Source organism: Durio zibethinus, chromosome 7 (genome assembly GCF_047325235.1).
Source record: "Durio zibethinus cultivar Kanyao isolate XHJ-2024 chromosome 7, ASM4732523v1, whole genome shotgun sequence".
Lineage (NCBI taxonomy): Eukaryota > Viridiplantae > Streptophyta > Magnoliopsida > Malvales > Malvaceae > Durio > Durio zibethinus.
In genome coordinates this window covers 12,468,387-12,487,812 of record NC_143168.1, presented here as the reverse complement: position 1 = coordinate 12,487,812, position 19,426 = coordinate 12,468,387, and the positions used below count along the sequence as shown (strand labels likewise).

The 19,426-nt window shown below is 31.8% G+C and overlaps 2 protein-coding genes across 5 annotated transcripts; both read right to left on the bottom strand.

Annotated features, from left to right (window-relative positions):
* Nucleotides 1–141: 141 nt before the first annotated feature.
* Nucleotides 142–4,594, bottom strand: LOC111276751 (2-isopropylmalate synthase). Of its 2 annotated transcripts, none has more exons than XM_022862527.2 (5): nt 4,264–4,594; nt 3,581–4,144; nt 1,615–2,889; nt 1,445–1,515; nt 142–754 (listed from the first exon to the last, which is right to left on the bottom strand). In XM_022862527.2, exons 1-5 carry the CDS (start codon nt 4,345–4,347, stop codon nt 424–426), a joined length of 2,325 nt encoding a protein of 774 aa, XP_022718262.2. In that variant the 5' UTR covers nt 4,348–4,594; the 3' UTR covers nt 142–423. The 2 variants fall into 2 exon arrangements, with proteins under 2 accessions (XP_022718262.2, XP_022718263.2); XM_022862528.2 differs by having other exon boundaries at nt 1,615–2,583; nt 4,264–4,592.
* Nucleotides 4,595–8,086: 3,492 nt separating this feature from the next.
* LOC111276750 (O-fucosyltransferase family protein) lies at nt 8,087–18,880 on the bottom strand. 3 transcript variants are annotated; one of them, XM_022862526.2, is made up of 11 exons: nt 18,331–18,470; nt 18,128–18,221; nt 16,498–16,570; nt 16,009–16,085; nt 14,352–14,440; nt 12,997–13,194; nt 11,859–12,063; nt 11,586–11,753; nt 11,103–11,270; nt 10,778–10,968; nt 8,087–8,473 (listed from the first exon to the last, which is right to left on the bottom strand). In XM_022862526.2, exons 2-11 carry the CDS (start codon nt 18,158–18,160, stop codon nt 8,305–8,307), a joined length of 1,371 nt encoding a protein of 456 aa, XP_022718261.1. In that variant the 5' UTR covers nt 18,161–18,221; nt 18,331–18,470; the 3' UTR covers nt 8,087–8,304. The 3 variants fall into 3 exon arrangements, with proteins under 3 accessions (XP_022718261.1, XP_022718260.1, XP_089619621.1); XM_022862525.2 differs by having other exon boundaries at nt 18,128–18,880; XM_089763495.1 differs by lacking the exon at nt 8,087–8,473 and having other exon boundaries at nt 10,842–10,980; nt 18,128–18,880.
* Nucleotides 18,881–19,426: the final 546 nt, after the last annotated feature.

The window sequence follows — 19,426 nt, the reverse complement described above, 5'->3', positions numbered from 1 at the left end:
GCAGTAAAGGTGTTCGGTGATGACGCAGCGAAGGTATAACAGTTTTGAAGGTGAAATCGATTACACATGACATGTTTTGGGGTTTCTTCCCACTCCACTGTGTCTAGTCAAAGCATCAAACTAAAAAGACAGTTTGCAATGTGGCGTAAAATATTCCTAGTTAAATAAGCCTTCAAAATATGCAGTCACTAACATAAAAATATGCATCCCTAAAAAAAAAAGAAAAAGATAATTACATACTCTTTCATGCTGTTGCAATGATAAGAAACTATCGGAATTGCAACTTTTGTTGCATCAGGAACATGCAATTGGAGTTTGTACCTTCCTGTTAAGAGTTAGGCTGTCCTGGATGACAGTCTATGCAAGCAGTTGTTGCAATGGTTTTAGTTGTTCCCCGTAAAAAGTTTTTTTAATGAGAAAAAACTATGCTCTCTTCTGAAAAATTCTCCTTTTTTGCCACCTGATATTTGCCATTTTCTCAGATTTCCACCGTCTAAATTTTTGTCGACCCCTCAACCAGTCAGAATAATCTTTCCCCTGCTTGCACTCAACGAAGTCTGCTAAATCAGCAACATCAGATGAATTCTCGGTGCCTTCTAACATACACCTGAGAAAAATCTCACCATTGCAAGTCTCCCCTGTATTCTCTTCTATGCTGAGAGCTGAGTCAACATGATTCACAATATGGGCATTCCCTAAACTTCCTAGTTCCTGCTCTTGAGCTCTTTTCTTAAAACTCGTCCGAGAATTCATTCTGTGAGATGAAGAAAAAGGCTAATGAGATATTGTCCCAAAAATAGAACAAAGGTGAATGTTTAGAAATTTAATCTGCAAGTGTATCAATTGACTCTAAATTACCCCCAAACAGTTTTTTTATTCCACCAAACTAAGAACAGAGTTCCCTAGTTGATTTTTTATTTTTTCAATTATTTCCTAGAGGGAAAGACAACCGCAATATGGTTAGGATTCCTATAGTCACGCATTGGCCAATGTGATACAACAACATAAATTTTCTTAAACTCCAAATGTTAGCAAAAACTAGTGACCGCTTTGGTAAAGATGAATGACAAGAAAGTAGGACCAGAAATAACTTTCCTAAAGTAACTCATTCAGCCCTGAATATAGACTTTTGTAATCCTATTGAACTCATAAATCCTTGACACTTTTGTTCAATCTTTACACTAAACCTGGAATCCTAAACTAGAACATACTTGCACCATCACCCGTGTATGCGTACGTTGTGTAACCTCTTACATGCACAAGAAGGGAGGGAGAGCCAGATTCAAAAAGTCCCATTTGAAAGGACTAGCAAAGACTTAAAACTAAAATTGAGTCCACTGTAATTTACACAGAAAAGTTTTAAAAAGAACAAATTGGCTAAGTTAGACACTTGACATAATCAGCATGAACATTCTAATATGATAAAAACAAAAACGCCACCTACCCCAAGTACAATGTCTGAATTTTCTGAAATTTTAGTGCAACAGCATGGCTAGATTTTTGATCCACGATAACCTGAATCATCATTCTCAATTATTTTAAGAACAGAAGCCAAAAATGTAATGAGCTTAACAAAAACACAAACAAGAGAAAATTCATTATTATCAACCTTACCTCTCTTGCTTTATGGCAAGATTCAGATTTTCCTAATTTAACATGAGATTTATGTGATGAAGACTTTATCCCTGAGCCAAGTAACGATTCCAATGCGTGTAAATTACCCGCTTCAAGAACAAATAAATTCAACAGCATCATCAATGTAAATAAGCAGTTCTTAACTAGAAAATCAAGCCGGCTAGCATAACTTAGTGACAACAAGCCTGAAAAATGAAAAAGCATCCACTTTGACTTCTTATGCCTTGTTGGCTGAATTTCCATCACGTCACGTAAGAACTTTTGAACTGGTAGACGTACACCAAACTTTTGAAAACAACTAGAAATAGCCACCAAAAAGTCGTACTCCTTACTTAACACAACATTTTTGAATGTTTTCAAAGAACCTGAATTTCTGCCTTGTGTTAGAATCCTTATAGCTTGTAACATTGTACCACTCATTAGCTTCAATATACATGCAAGAAGACAAATATCTTGAGGACTAGTATCTTCCTTTTTATGCAGCACAGTGTCATCGACATCATCAGAAGAACTCCTGAGTATTATGCAGCTTAAGATTGATAGAATTTCATCTCTAGAGGATTCCTCAAATACATGCAGGCTCTCTTTTGCGTATGAAACAGAGAAAGCCACCAGGTCAGACCTAGTTTTTCGTAAAATATTGCTCAAATATGAATTCCATAAGTTATCACATTTACTGATCAGATTATGAATTTTCTCTTTTGTGGCTGGCAAAAGACAAGATTCAAAGTCCATCTGACCGTAACTTGCACGAAAATGTGATTTTACAAAAGAATCATCATCTACTAAGGGGTAACCTTTTGTGTGCAAATTGGACATGTGTCTGGTATACAAGGCAACTGACCTTTCAAATGCCAATAGGTATGATCTCAGTTCACTGCTTGATATCATATGATCAGAAGACATGCTAATTCCAATGACCTCAGAAACCAATAAAATCAAATATGCCTGAAACATTTTGGGTGCAGACAACATGATGGGATTAAGCAGCAATGACAAGGCTGTAGTCAATGTCACTTCAGGAACTCTGAAGTTATTGTCAGGAAGCCAAAATAATCTATAAAGGAAATTATAAAATGCTTGGTCATCAGAAATGGAGAGTATAAAGTGAGCAGAAATAACTTCCAGCACGCTTCCAATATTACCAGGGCCAAAGTGATGTACAAATAGAAATTCATTCACGCAGTAGAGAGAATCAGCAAGCAAAATGTACTGTCTCACTGATTTATGCATCAGAAGCTCATCTGCAAATACCTAAACAGAGTACTTTCAGTATTATACCCTTCTTTTCCTGCTTGCAGTATATTCTACTAGTAAGTTTTTCATGGCAGCGACCTAACTACCATAAACTATCCATGATAAGAATAAAGTCACTTTAAAGAGTTTAAATGAAAGTTAGAAACCTAAACAACAAGCCTATCATTTGGTTTGAATAATTACCCTATTTTATGAGAAGAAATTGCCACCAATATAGAAGAAATACCAGTTCCCGTTTAAGTCAAGCAAAAAGGTGATGAATAGCAGGGTTTAACTTGGTAACACAAAAGTATAGCCATATGCATGGCAAACAATCTATGAGGAAAAATCACAGTTAAATGCAAAAACCACAAAGAGCAAGATAATGTCAAAAAAGTCATTGATTAAAGAATAATGTAAGCCTCATGATACTTTTGAATATCATGGCTAAAAAAAAGCAACTTTTCTATAATGTATCTATGATAAAATTTACTAGGATAAAATAAAGCAACTTTACTATGAATGTATCTAGCCTGGCTACTAAGTTTTGCTTAAGTTTTTTTCTGCATTAAAACTAAGAATTTGTTTGCCTCTGTGGTCTATAACAAATAAAATCTAGTTGAATGAACTGTTGCAATTTGCAAAAGGCACAAACTTTACAAGGAATTGAATAGTTGGCTTTTGAATTAGAAACAATAATCAAAATTACCTCAAGCACAGCACATAAAATTTCATGGAATGGATTAGCAGGTTCCGCGAAACTTATGGAAGTAACCAAGTGCTCAGCAAGAAAAATAGTACCACCACCATCCACATACAGACGTTCATGTGAAACCTTATTTTTCAAACCACTACAGCTTTTCCTATTCCTTCTCTTTGACTCCACAGAAACACATCTCCTTAGAATCCCTAACAGAATTAGACCCTTTTCGACAACAAGCTTCTGATCCAACACAAGCAACTTGAAAACAGCAACGCAACATCTCAAAAGCAAGGTTAGATCTTTAATGGTGGCTTTAACATTGACATGGAAGATAGATTGTGCGCGTACCGGGTGGGCAGAAACATCATTCAAAGCAGAGAATAATTCATTGAACTTTGCATTGAGTTTATTGAATAAGACATTTGATATTTCATGAATATCTTTGAATTTGACTTTGAACTCGTTCAAATTGAATTCGGTTTCAGAGAAATTCAAATTGGATTCAGAATTGGAGCAGCTTAAATTAAGCAGTAGCAAATACAATCCTTCCATTGTTTCTGGTTTTAAACCCTAAAATCAACAAAATTAAAATCAGGAAAAAAAGAAAAATCAGAGTAAGTGGAAAAATTGTAAAAGAAAAAAAGAAAGAAAGAAAGAAACAATTCCAAGTAAAGAGAAAATTGGGATACCTGTGGAGAAGAAAGGGAAGAGATTAGGGTTTTGAAGTTGAAAGGACAATTCCTACGATTAATCATGCCTCGTTGGGAACCCATTTCCTAGAATCTAACCTGCCAAAAGATAATTGAGGAAAACAGAGCTAAGATTTGCAGCTGCAGGGGCCTCGAAATTACAATTTTGGGGGTTAAAAAATTGAATTTATATCAAGATCCAAAGAGAGGAAGTTTGAAAATTTTATGATTTTTTTTTTTTTATGAAGTTCTCTCTTTCTTGGGTTATTTTGTCCTTTCCACTTTGCTTTATTCATCTTGGCGGGAAATTAGTTTTTTAGAGCTTATAAATGCACTCCATTTTTTTTTTCATTACATCTCATTTTTTTAATATTTATATCCGACAAATTTTTAGTAAGTTCTATAATTTATCGAAAATTGATTATTTATAAAATTTTATGAACAATTACAAAAAAAAAAATTATTAAAAATTTTTATTAATTGATGTAATAAAAAATTATTATTAAAAAATAATTATTAAAATTATTGTTATTTTATTATTAAAATTAAATAAATAAGGAACAATAGCATTTTTGCGATCGACGAAAAGAGACGAAAAGAGACCATGAGACTGTCAAAATCCCAAGAGACTTTATTAGATCAAGCCTGAGACCACAACTTCTGCTTGCATCATTCTAAAAGCCATTGCCCGATGCAAGGACTGGATCTGGAGTTTAGGGTAACGTCAGCTGTAGGCACAGGCTTGATCTCAACATAGCCAAACTCTTTTCCCGCACATGTCAACTGGTCGAGACCGTAAGTGCCCACGGGTCGTCGGAACAATCAGACGCCAAACAACACGAGTAAAAAGCATACATAGCCTGAATTTACTCGAGAGATGTTGTTATGGATATATGCAATGCCATGCCATAATAAAAAAAGAAGTTAATTTTGTTATTTTAACCTTAAAAATATATATTATAAGATCTGAATTAAATATTTTATTTTTTGATGTTATCCAAGATAATATCTAAGTTTTATTGATATCTAAAAGTTGAAACTCCTTGAAATTATATAAGTAATATTATTATAATTACATAATTTTGTTAAAATCTAATATATTAATTGGAGAAATCCATTATGATAAGTAAATTTAGAGAATTTTTAAAAATAATCAGTTTAGTTAAAATTATAATAAAATTTTAATAATCGATAAAAAATATTTATTAAAAAATAATGAATTTTAAGTTTACAAGAAAATTACATTTATTATTTATCCTTAATTTGTTTAATGTTTCATAAAATTTTATTTTTCTAAGATTAAAATAATAAAATTAATTTTTTTATTAATTTATAAAATTTATGAATTTTCAATAATAATTTCTTCTTAAAGTTATCAAATTTTTCTTAAAAATTATCAATTTACACTAATTAATAAAAATTTCTAATAAATTTTTTTGTAATTTTTATTAAAATTTTAGTTTTCAACTTCTTGAAAATGGATTTTCCAAAAGTTTTATTGAAAATTCATTTTTGAAAAGTTATGAAACTTATTAAAAATCCATATCTGAATATAAATATTCAAAAACTTATGAAAAAATTAATTAAATAATTTTACTTACAACAAAATTTAAAAAAATGGAGTGTTAAAAGCAAAAGTGAGGTGTATTTAAAAGCTTCCTTAATTATTTTTAGGATTAAATTAGACTAAAGTCCTTCAATTTTCACCCTAATTACACTCAAAGTGTAATGATTTAGAAATTCTATATCTCTACCCAAAAAGATGGTTTCCTTAAGACATAGGAATTATTATTATTTATTAAATATACATAAAATATAAAAATTATTGTGTCACAATTTATAATGATATGAAAAATATAACTATCATTGTAGTTATTTTAATATAACTATAATTTTTTTTTTTTTTTTAGCCAAATAGATACGATTTTTATCAAAAATTTAAACTATCATTGTAATATATTTTTTAATATTATTTTTATATTATATTTGAAATTATCATATCTAGATTCTTGCATAGGAAAAAAAAAATCTTTGTTTCTTGTCCTTTAATGCAAGTTTAGCAAATATGTTAAAAAGTATGATAATTTAGCAAGTTTAATGCAAGTTTAGCAAATAGTATGATACTTTTAAAATTTAGATCTATCAATTTTAAATATGATATAGTAATACATCACGAAAATAATATGAAAATATATACAAAAATAACATTTTTTAAAAAAATTCTAGCAAAAATTATATATAAATTTAATAAAAAAATTTTTTTTATTTATTTAAAATAAAATATAAATACACGAATTATCAAATCTACTAAAAATATCCTTCATTAATTATCATGCACTAGTCATGTGTGTTACATTAATTTAAAATAGCTTTGAGAATTAATATATATATATATATATAACATGTTATAGTAAAAGAATAATGATAATGGCTTCCAACTTATTTGTACTATGAGTGATAATAATCCAAATTGAATGGAGTTCGACTTAATTTTTTTTAGATAATATATAATTTATGAATTTTTAAAATATGTTTTGAATTTGAATTAATTTTTTTTTTTAAATTGATCCCATTTAAATTGAATTATAGCACTTCGGTTTATAGATTTTTAAATTTTAAATTTTTAAATTTTGTATATATTATTTTAATATAATTTTTAATATATTTAAATAAATTTTTATATAAAATAAATATTTTATTTTATGAAAAATTAAAATATATAAACAATTAATAAACAAATATAAATTTTTTTATTTTTTATTTTTTATTCAAAATTCGATACAAAATTAATATATATATTTAATATTTAAATTTAATCCAAACCAAATAAAAATAAAATAATTCGAATCAAATTAAACCAAATATTATAATTTTAAATTAATTATTGATTTTATCGATTTTTTTCTCGTCCCTAATTTGTAGCGATCCATGTCACAAACATGCAAAAAGATAATAATAAAAAATGCAACAGGTCCCTATTAATTGAAGCCACAATTCTGATAGCATCTCAAACTAGACAAAGAAGCATAGTAAGAAATGACACATTCCAATTAGGATCCAACATAGCATATGTAAGTTGTAAGAAGACAATTTATCCAATACAGCAATCAATTCAAAATTCATAGTTATATTAAGGTTAAAACATTAAAAAAATTTAAAACTTTATTACTTTATTTAAATAAATCTCTATATTTTTTATTATATCCAAATAAACTCTTAAACTCTTTTCCTTTGATTTATATTAAAGTAAACCCGTATTTCAAACGAAAATTTTATTTATGTTAAAGACTCATTTAAATGCAAATTAAAGACTGAAAATTTATTTAATTTAATAAAAATTCTATAAACTTATCTAAATAAAATTAAAAAAATTAAAGTCTTTTTTATTGTTATTTTAACCTTATATTAATGGATTGCATAACATAGCCAGCTTCTTAGACTGGGATTCGCTCCATTATAAGGTGAGGTACTCCAACAAAAAGTTATACCGTATATAGCCTAATATAAAAAAAAGTTTCACTGTAAGCACCAAATTTTGCATCAGAGATGTTTTTATGTTGATCGAGTGGCTTCTTTTAGAAGGATTTCAATTTCTTTTTCAACACCCAAAAATCTTTAAAAATAATCCTTATATTATGTTTATTTTGATAATCAAATTTCAAAAATAATACTTTAATGTTCCAGTCCGTGAACACATCCCATTGTTATAGAAATAATCGAAATTCTTGAAGAATATCATATCCATGCATATAAACTTCGCTCTTCAATCCTCGCAAACTTTCAATACCTTCATTTAAAAAAAAATTAAACAAATACAAAGGGCTTTTGACCATAATGCAAGATGAATATGGGAGTTCCAATAAACTGTTATTGTGTCATATACAACCGATTTTACAGTGTGCTAAATTATGATGAAAAAAATTTGAATCTTAAAAGAATCAAAACCTGAAACTATTACCTAAACAAATCAAAAGAATTAATCACGTAGAACTATAGAACTTGATTGCATGATACACTATAAGTTACAGGTTGTGGAAAATCTTAATCCAGATTCGTTGTGTTACCGATTTCATTTATTGCTTCTGTTTGTTTACACATGCAATCTGGCATGGGAAATGTGTAGACTGAACCGCTGGGTTTCTTCAATTCACTTCCCTTCATATCACTATGGCGAAGCATATCTTTCATCTGCCGTTTGAAAGTTTCCCACCTGTCAAACACAAGGAACAGAAATATTCTATAATGATATGCACTTGTTGACAGTTAATGTGATGAATTCTAATAGATATTACTTTATATCATAACTTTAAAGAATACCCTTAGGATTCTCATACGTAAAACCCGATTAATAAAACATTTAAATTTGCATTTTGAAAATATTTGAATCAAAAGAAATAAAGAGTAATAAAATTCATATTCATCCAACCAAAATAAAAAGATAATCGGAGATAGATTTTCCTTATGATGCTTACAAGTAACAGCTAACACAAGAAATGAAAAAAGAAGAGATGAGAGGCCATGCTCAAAAATGCACAATCAACTGTGAAGAACTAGGGCTAAACCAAAAATAATAAGGTAAACTCCACCCTATGAATTTTTTTCTGGATTAGCACTCGGTGGATAAGTTCTGTTCCTAAAAGGGATTATGCTGTTAATTTTACATAATAAAATTACAAAAACTCCCTTAATTGTGAACAAATAAGAAACCCTCCAAATGGAGGATATTTAGTAATTTACTGGATGAAATTAAAGGTGTAACACCTTCTAGGAACAAAACTTAATCCTAAGGTGCTGGTGAGGAAAAAAAAAAAAAAATCACAAGATGCTATTTGGGAAATGTTGAACTACAGGGAATGTAGGTACAGTTAACCCAAAATAATAATAATTACGAATAACTTGTGAGTAAAGCTGATCATTCAAGATGCAAAATCCAAAAGCAAATTACAGCTAGAGACCCAGCATAATATGGAAAAGGGATGTGACAAAAATCTAGAACTTAAACAAGGCAAACAGTTATCCTCATCATCATTGAAGAGGTAGGATCATGCATAAAATTGCTTTAGAATAATCTAATCAAGATGATAGAGAAATTTTTAAAAGGTTCCAATTTTCAAAAGAAGATCATATTTAAGCTCTACTAGACTAAAGACAAATTGAAACTCCACTAAGTTGTAAAAAAGAAATAAACATGAAGTCCCATTTATTTTTTCCCCAATGATAGTTTGGTTTCCCATAAAAGTTTCAACCAGTGAGGCGGTGACTATTCAATGTTAAAGAATATGAGGGTTTTCAGCCAGCCAACTTAACAATGATAAACCACAACAACATTTTAGCATTAATAACATCACAGAATGGGCAGAGATACAGATTCAGCCAATTTTGGATTTATCCATAGTGTGAAACAATTATAGGTACCTTAGCCCTTCCAATGTTCGCTGGCTACTCAAGGCAAGCTATTTTTTGTTTGATTTGGAAAACAAGATGGGAAGTTCCAAGGGGAAGATGTTATTCAAGGCAGGGAAGAATGTGCCAATTAGGGTAGCAGTCCAAGATCACTCACATTTCAAATGAGCTATATTACATGCAAAGAGCTTAATGGCATTATTAGATGATTTTGGCAGCGGGGTGATGATTATAGAGAGAGATGCAAATCAAGTGGTATTGATTGTCAAGCTAAGAAGGAAGAAGGTACCAATGAGAAGTCTCCAGCTACTAGAATCTTAAAAGTAGAATAATTTAAAAGTTGTTCATTACTTGCATCCCCCTCCCCCCCAAAAAAAAAACCTCCTACCCTCTTTTGTAAGATTGATCACAACCTTTTTTGCTACCACAAAGGTCTTGATTTACTCAAACCAGTAAAGAGTTGGTGAGTGGAAAGATCTAACAAGATTTGTCTTTCTCACCACAAAAAGCTGCACGTGACTATTTCTATCAGTGAATTTGTCAGACACGTTCCAGTAGGCATGCTCCTTATCAGACAGTTCTCAGTTAAAACAGCATTCCATAAGGGAGAGATAATAGTTTGGGTGGAAGCTGCAAGCAGGACTGCATTTGATTTGTTGCATATTGAAGCTTTGCAGTAGTCAAATGCTTGCTTATAGCCCAAAACTGACTTAATAACACTAAGCAGTGTTCATTTGAGCTCAACTGACCTCAGGCATTTGAAAGCTTAACACTAATTAGTTAGACAATAAAACAAACCTATTCCAGCAAAGCTTGAGCTCTAATTTCAAGCTTGCATGAAATCAATCTCGAGTTGAGCTCCATTACTAAAAATGAAACAAGCCAAATCTTAACATGCCATATTTCCTCTGAGCTTAACATGATTAGGTTTACAAGCAAGATGCACAACTAATAGAATTAGGATCTGGCAGGGAATGACACCATCAAGACATGGGGAATTTTAAATACTATTGGGCAATGTCACAGAGTCAAATGAGAGCCAAAAAAAATGGTTAACTAATCAGTCAAAAAAATACTGACAAGAATGAAATAGATTTGAACCACAATTTACCTGATATGAGGGCTATCAAATAGCAGTGCTAATTTCCTCTTGTCAGGCTTAATTGTTTTCGCATGTCCTCCATATAAATAGCGTCTGTGACCCATTAAGAAATGGGGGAAGTTTCCACCTTGTGTCGTGACAAATACTTCACTGTGAAGGCAAACCGTGTAGTCAAGTGCTGCCAACCTAGATGAGTGGCCCTACATTATGAACTACAATGTTAAAAAATTGAATCATTTCTAGCTTTCTTCTTCTTCCTCCTTTGAAGTAATTATAAGTAGATTTTGCTCTGGCAGACTTAACAAAGCAGCACAACAGGTCAAAAGCTTGATACCTTGAATGTAGCAAGTTCTTCTGGAGTAGCCAGTGTATCCTTTGTTTCTAGAAGTGGAAACATCTGTTTAAGAGGAGCCATGTATTTTTCTGCTTTGTAAATATTTCCTGCAGCAACAAATATTGATGTATTTTTATCGAAACCCATGCCCCTAAGCATCATTCCCACCTGCAGAACCAAATAAATAGATTAATAAATCAGTGAATAGAAATGGCAGCATCAAAACTTGTATAACTGAATTTTCTCTACCCTAAAACACCAGCAGTCAATATCTTTACACGTTTCAAATATTGAACAGGGAGAATCACTAAATAAGATTGTACTGATATCAAATATACACTCCAGTATGCAGCATTAGCTTTTCAGAGTTAATATATTGTCTTTCATAAAATAAAGAAAATCCATGAATAACTTGATTGAGAACATTGCATAGCATGCCCTAAAGTGACCTATACAAAAAGCAAATAAGTTATAGTTGCATACCTCCAAAGGAGTTAAAGGGCATTTTCCATCCATACGATTTGCACTTGGCCTTATAACTCTGCCCCTTCGCCTAAATTTTCCTCTCCAACTTTTTTCTCGCGCAATATCCATCTCATGTCTCTCTTCTTCCCCGCCATCATATTCACAGCATGAAAATGCGACCATATCCTTCCCAAGCAAATATTTATCTTTCAGAAGTAGAACACAATGGCTAAACATTACATTCACAAATCAATGAATTATTCATCCATGTACAAGGAACAAGAAGAACACCATTTCAAACCGAAGATGCACTGAAACATATTTTCCTCCACTATGGGAGCTATTCTTGACCATCCTCTCAACCATTTTATCAGCAAGAGTCTTTATAGGTTCTGAAAACCTCAGGGCTTCAAAATTGGATAAGCATCTAAGCCCTTGTATGGTTGGAGGCACTGAATACGCCAACCTGTTAGAAAAGGGTGCAATGCGAACGGCCCTGAAAAGATGAAATCATATAGCAATAGTTTATTGCATATGATGTGTTGCAAATCCATGCAAACAAAGCATATTCCCTGTTATCAGAAATGGAGCATGCAGAAGGGTAGATGATATAAAACTAATGACAACAATATATATCTAAAATATTAGCAGCTCTCACTGAACATAACTCAGAGTACAGAAAATATAGAGATGCTCTACTACAAATATATGTAAGACTTTAAACAACCCAAAAGAATAAAAAACCTCATTTCAGCAGATAAATCTGAAATATACAACATGAATTTTATAAGATTATGTTATAACCATCACAAGGCATGTTTCATGAAATAAACTAAATTGAAGAACAACATCGCTATCCATAACTGCTTTCATTTTGAAAAATGGTCATGAAAGATTTGACATTGAAGAGACAACTAAGACAATCTAGAGATGAAATTAGTGTCATGTGCCAAACAGATAATGGCAAGACAAATTTGTCTTTTCAAGTTTTTTTGGTTATATTAAGAGTCCACATGCTGCAAATTCAAGGCAATTTGCTTGGGCACATCTCAGCTTTTATTTGGACATTCAACTTTAATTAAGCTTTTTTTAATTAGAATCAGCTGAAAATTCCGCGGAATTGATATAGCTTCCCCAAACCAAGGGGAATGAAGGAATAGGACTCTCATAACTGATCCCAACTAGTTCACAAGAAAGTTTTTACAGCAGAACACATTGTTCTTATTCATCATCCTCTAGACAGATTGTAATTCTTCTAGAGGTGAATATACTTCACTACAATAGACCATCTAAGTTTCCATCCGCCCCTCATATATATTTCAAAATAGAGTTGGAAGAAAATTGACATTGATTTGATTTTCTAACAATTTTGATTTCCACAGGGAAAAGGAAATAGTGTAGTCATAATAAATTAAAGTAGAATGCATACCCCATTGCCTCTAGTTTCGGAAGAACCTTCTGGAGATAATGGGCCGGACTCGACCAACCTTTTACTCTCAAATTAACAATATTGCTAATGTTATTGTCAAACCTCTTAAGTACATCTGCAGGGAGCTCTCTGACTACATTCACATGATTTCTAAGTGCATGTATAAAGAATTCTTCGTCAAATATATCTCCAAACTTGCTGCAATGAAATAAAAAATGAAAACGAAACACATTAAAGAATTGAAACATCTTAAAGCGCAAGATGAGAAATGAAACATTTTTTATTGTGGTGTAAGCAGCGCTTTTAATGAATTCAAAAGCAAAAGAACAACCATGAAAATAAACCAAAAGTTAGATGGAATACTTAAAATATCAGTATATATATGGAATCATTCAGAAAAAAGTAGATATTTTTTAACTACACATTTAGCCTCCTTTTCTCATGCATAAATCATTCATTTCTGTTTTCAAAGGTGTTCTCGAGATGCATGCAAGGTGGCCTCATTTCTCCTTTAAGTCTAAAAAAAGGTAGATTAAAAATGATGCCCTTTGTTATGTCAAACTCATTTAAATATTTACTTCTTTATAGGCAGTGGATGAATAAAAAATGCTAAAAATAAAAACTGCAGTTTCCGACACAATTGGCTCTAAGTCCTTTGCAGTTTCCAAGACAAGCAGCAGTTCTTGCCATTAAATGCCAACTTTCACAAGGATTCAATATCATTTTATTGTAAATTTTTTATTACTTTTCTTCTTATCATTATTATCATTAGCTTTTTTTTCAATTTAGATCAAGATATTCATATCTTTAAAATTTTTATTTACTATATTCTACTTTCAAATTTAAAATAAGCATTCAAAAAGTATACATCTTGCATTAAGGCTTATGCCACGTTCTATAAACGTAGAACACTAATGGCTACACCTTATAGCTTCACCTTCTAAAATCTATTCCATCACTAACGTCTACAAAATCTACTGCCATATTCTTGTCTTTCATTTTGATTTGAATGAAAAACACCATCATTACACTACTGAAAGGAGAAGAGCCCTATTGGGAGGGTGGGCAGCGGATGCAAGACAGAGAATAATACTATCAATAAAAAGTTATTTAAGTAACTTATTATAACAGGCATCAATTGGACCAAAAAGACTCAAGATTTAAACCAAGTGAAATTCCTTATGACCAAACAGCATAGGCTTTACTATAGAAACCTTTATCAAATTAGTGACTATAATGTAACAATGCAGTCGAAAATCCATTCTTTTACACAGAGAGAATGGTTGTCAAACTTGTTTCAAACCTGAATTTAGTGAGAATATGCACTATTAAATGATAATGGTGATGATGATAACCTGGAATCTCGCCAAACACTGTTTAAATGAAATATTGGGATGACAAGAGTTGCATTTAGCAGCCATGCAACTGCCACTGCATCACATATCTGTATTAAAAGTATGAAGAAGCAATCAAATAACAGTGCCATTAACTTCTATAATAAATAATTGACAAGTCAACTGAACTTTTGCTTTTGTGTTCCTCGAAAGAAAGATTCAGACATACAAGTTTGCAGAAACTTTTAATCTAGTAACGCACTCTGCTTCAGATTAAATTGAACATTGACCAAAAAACCAGAAGAAACAAAGGTTACCTAGTCAACATGCCTAAATGGCCATAAAAAATGGTTAACATATCAACCTTTCAAGAAAACAAACCCAAAGATAATCAATTCAATCAAGCCCTAATGCCAAAAACTAAAATGTATCTCAGATGACAATATGTCAATCATTTTGCATGTTTAACCATCTATATAGTAAATTCAATATCATGAACTAAATAATATTCTCTGTGCATATCATAATACTGGTCCATATTTTTTTCTTGTAAGTCAAGTGTCCAAAACCATCATTATTCTTTAAATCAAAAATACCAATATAACTAACTAAAAGAAGTTCTACAAGTAATAGGTGAATCCCAGTTGTTCTAAGGACAAAGTGCAACAAAGACTAAGGCTTAGTTTAGCATTCATGTTGACAATAACTTTGGCATTCAAAAGTTGCTTTTGACCCAACTTCAATGCTAAACAACAACAAAAAATATGGCTTTTTGGTTTAAAAACCTGGTTTGCCAAACCAAACAGCTCCTCAAGAGGTGCTTTTGTGGTGAAAAAGTGTATTTGGAATAGAAAATCATTATATTATCCATATATTTTTAATATTTTATTATTTTATAATTTTTTTTAGACATTTCAATTACTTACAGTACTTTTTCACAGCAATACCAAATACTTTAAAATTTCTAACCACACTTTTTAAACACACTTTTCCCAACCACAACAGCAATGCTAAATCAGCCCTAAATATATGTTCTAAAATCTCTATCCTGTTTGAGTTTACCAAAGAATATTTTTTGAAATAAGAATTTGAAGATTATCCGAAATGTATTTTAATTATGGCTTCTTAAATAGTGATTTTGAAAGATGGACAAACTATGACAAAGTATGGCCAATCTAATCTTTGGTGGGATGGCGTTTCTGATTTAGGGGATCACAGCTCTAAAACATTCAAATGAAAAACCATGTGCCCTCAAATACTGTCACATTAGCCATTAGTACAGAGAAATGAATAACAAAGAAAAAGAAAATGCAGCTAAATCTTTTCAGCAAGCATGAAGAAAACAATAGAGGGAACTGAAAGACAAAGTCTGCATGATATTTAAAGGAAATCTCCAAAAACATGTTTTAACAGTTTTTCAAGGAATGAATGCCCTATCATGTGCATCCAAAGTTCCAACATACATGCATGCAGTAAACAGTTTTAGTAAGAACAAAACCATATAATAAAGTGCATATTATGGCTATTTATAACATCAACAAGGAAGCATGAAGAAGCAACAAAGAGGAACTAACAAAAATGATCACACGATCACACGAGCAAACAAGCATTCTGCACTATCTTTTGATTGTTTGAGGATTAATATGGGCAACTGAATTCATTAAGAACTAAAACATACCGATAAGCGTTGTTGATTCAAGCCACCATTCGCTTCAATTATAAGGAAACCATTAGACTTTGGCAATTCTGAAAAACCTTGAAATCACGAAAAGCAGCATTTAACTTCTAATATTACAAGAGGCATAGGAGATAGATAATAGAATTGCTGATATTATCAACTTGATGACAAATAATAACTTGAGATAGCAGATATGTTGTTTTCATTATTTATTAGTGCCACATAAAGGTGCAGCCACCAGAAACTCTTAGAAATTTGAGAGAGACAGAAAAGCATTTAAAATACACATAAAATTCTCGATAAACCTGAAATATGAGCCCACAAACAGTAATTCTAAATTACCATATTTACAAGATCAACTTGGAAGATTTGCATAAACCTATAAGATGAGGATTGTAGCTTACAAAAATTGGAAAAAGCAAATCAACATAATCAAGACAGGTCCTTAGTTGAACGCTATAATAGTTGAAATGATATAAAAACTCAAACCTGTTTTAGAAATAATGGAGTTGACACATGGCTTCCAACCTTGATGCATTTTCATATTCCATGTTGCCATCAACTGCATGATTTTCATTTTATATTGCATTAGCCAAACTTTTATCATGGCTATGAACATTATAGAAAGCTTCAGATGAAGAAAGGGTATATTATGCTTAAAGGATAAAAGATCTTCTTCACCCTCCTGCAACAGTACAATAGAAGGGGATTTGTTCATTTTTTTATTTGAAGGTCATTTCCCAAAGGGTGTTACACTCTCCAAAAGGGCCCTTGCATGACAATTCAGATCAGATTAGGTGATAGTGCCTCAATTGGTTGCTTAATCCATTTCAAAGCCGAAGGCTACCATCTGGGCTTCTCGGTCAACACAGAAATTCTTTGGAGCAAGGTAATGCCCTTGGCATGGCAGCTAAAGCCAATTTATATATTGAATTAAATTTTAGCGTCCAAGGGCATTTAGTAATATTCCTTTTGCCAAAATCATGGCCAAGGCATGATCCATTTGGTCTCATGTTGGGATTAGATAAATTATTAGGGCTCTTATGCAGTCTTTAGCTTGAATTAGCTGAATCCATTTTCTAATTGTAATGGTTTTGGAAATCCTGTCCAAGTAGGACAAGTTGGTATTTAACTATTTATATCAATAGAAACTGCTAGGCATGGTAAAGTTGACTGTTAAAATAGATTTCTTTGTTGAGAATTCCTAGAGAATTTGTCATTTAATTGATTGCATTTTCCTTCCCAGGCTACCTCCCTTCTTTTTCTAGTGTTCTCACCTTACCGTTCACAGCACAAGAACATAAATAAACTTTACATTCTGATTTCTCTGCTGTACATAAATCCCAGCAAGCATTCTGCTCAAATTCCAGTTTTAAGATAAAATTCAATTCAAACAATAGTTGATTCCTAAACCCTAGTTCTAACTCCAATCATGGTCATAAATCCCAATAACCATAATTTAGTACCATAAACCCTAAGTTGAGAAAATCCCCCACCCTCGAGCACCGAGGAAGCTACAACATGGATCACAACAAATTACACATCAAACACACACTTTGCAAGAAGGAAAGCATGGTGCTGGCCAAAATTTGACAAGTATGCTAGCAGCTCGTTGAAGAAATGGTTTAAACACTCTCTGTCAAACCGAGCACAACCAATACCAAGAAAATGAAACTTTGATGCATAGACAGCCTAAATGAACCAAATCTTAAAAATGCAACAGATATTCTTAACTCATTTTACAAAATTAATATATACTCCCAACTCATTTCATAATATAATCAGCATTAAAGTTCCCATTTGTTGTTCCCAAAAAAATTCAATTCCCAAAATTTCTCAGCATGCAACGAGAATCACACGCAGTTACCCACCGTGCCCTTCGTTATTTCTCCGATATTTAATCTTAGAAATCATAGAAGTTACAATTTCTCCTAAAAGGTTCCATAATTTTCATTCAAAGTTTAACCAAATGATATTGAATATCTATAAGCTTGATGTACCAATTTATATAGAATATTTCGACAGAAGTTGATATTCCAAAAAATTTTTTTTTTAAATCATATCTTAGAATTATCAAAATAAAAGTGCAATAAAGAGACAAGCAGAAGCAAAAGAGTACCGCATTGTAACTGGCATTGCTATCAGCCTCCATAAACGGCCAAAGATTCTGAAAAAGCTGAGGACTACGGTAAACGGAGCCAGGCGGCAAACGCCTACGAACAACAACAACCGCATTTTTCAAGCTCACAACATCGAAACCTAACGACCCCATGTACAACAACATTCCCGAAATATACAATAACGGTGCAAACAACAGCATGCCTTTTCTTCGAAACACCGCGGATATCAACACGAACACTATCTTATCCGCCGCGCTCTGCTTCCCGCCACGTCCACCTCCGCCACCACCACCTGAAATGTTCTTGTAACGTCCGCGGCGGAACCGCGGCGAGGTAGGCGGTGAAGAGGAGACCGAACGGTTATTGCCGGTGCCGAGGCGGCTTAGGCCGTGCATTTGAGAACGGATTTAATCAAGAAAACCTAGAAATGAGTAACGATCTGTCGGCAAAAGCAAGCGCTTAATTCTTCAGCAGAAAAATGCCACATATTTCCAAAAAAATAAAAATAATCGGTGCCTTACTGCCTTCAGATTCTCATTTCCATTTCTTTTCTTTTAATAGTAATTTTCTAAAGGTTGGGAAAATCTGAGTTTTCTAATTAAAAGAAAATGAAATAATATAAAAAGAAAAAAGGTGAGATTTTTTTTAGATAAGGATTTCGAGCGAAAACGAAGGAAAAAATTAAAAAAAAAAAAAAAAGAATTGGCTTGGTTATTTGGTGGTAGGGATCACGTCACGGACAAAAGCCAGCTGCTTTGATTTGCAGAAGCGGAAGTTTTAAAGGAGGTGCGCGTGAGGAGTGGGGACACTGTATTCGCTAGCCATCCACCTTCACTCTTTTGCTTCTCCACTGCCGACGAGAGTGAAAATTACATTTTGGTGTAATGATGTAGAAGCAAATTAAGAATTAGTGTTTCATTGAAAACAATTGTTGAATGGCAATGTTGACAAGTAAGTGTAATAAAAAAATTAATTGAAGAATAGGAGTGCAAATTATTATAATGTAATGTATATATTAATATAACAAAATATACATATAATTTTTTTAAAAATGTACATGTTATTCCATTATTATCAATATATGTGAACAAATTTTGTAAATGTTATTATTATTTTAATCTAATGTGCATGTTATTATGATAAGATACTATATATTATTATAAAATATAAATATTGTTTAATTATAATATATGTGTTAATTTAATAAATGTTTTAATACTATTGTATATTGCATATTATTATGAATATGCATATTAATTATCATTTAATAGATTTGTCTAACGATCAAATTATTCCTC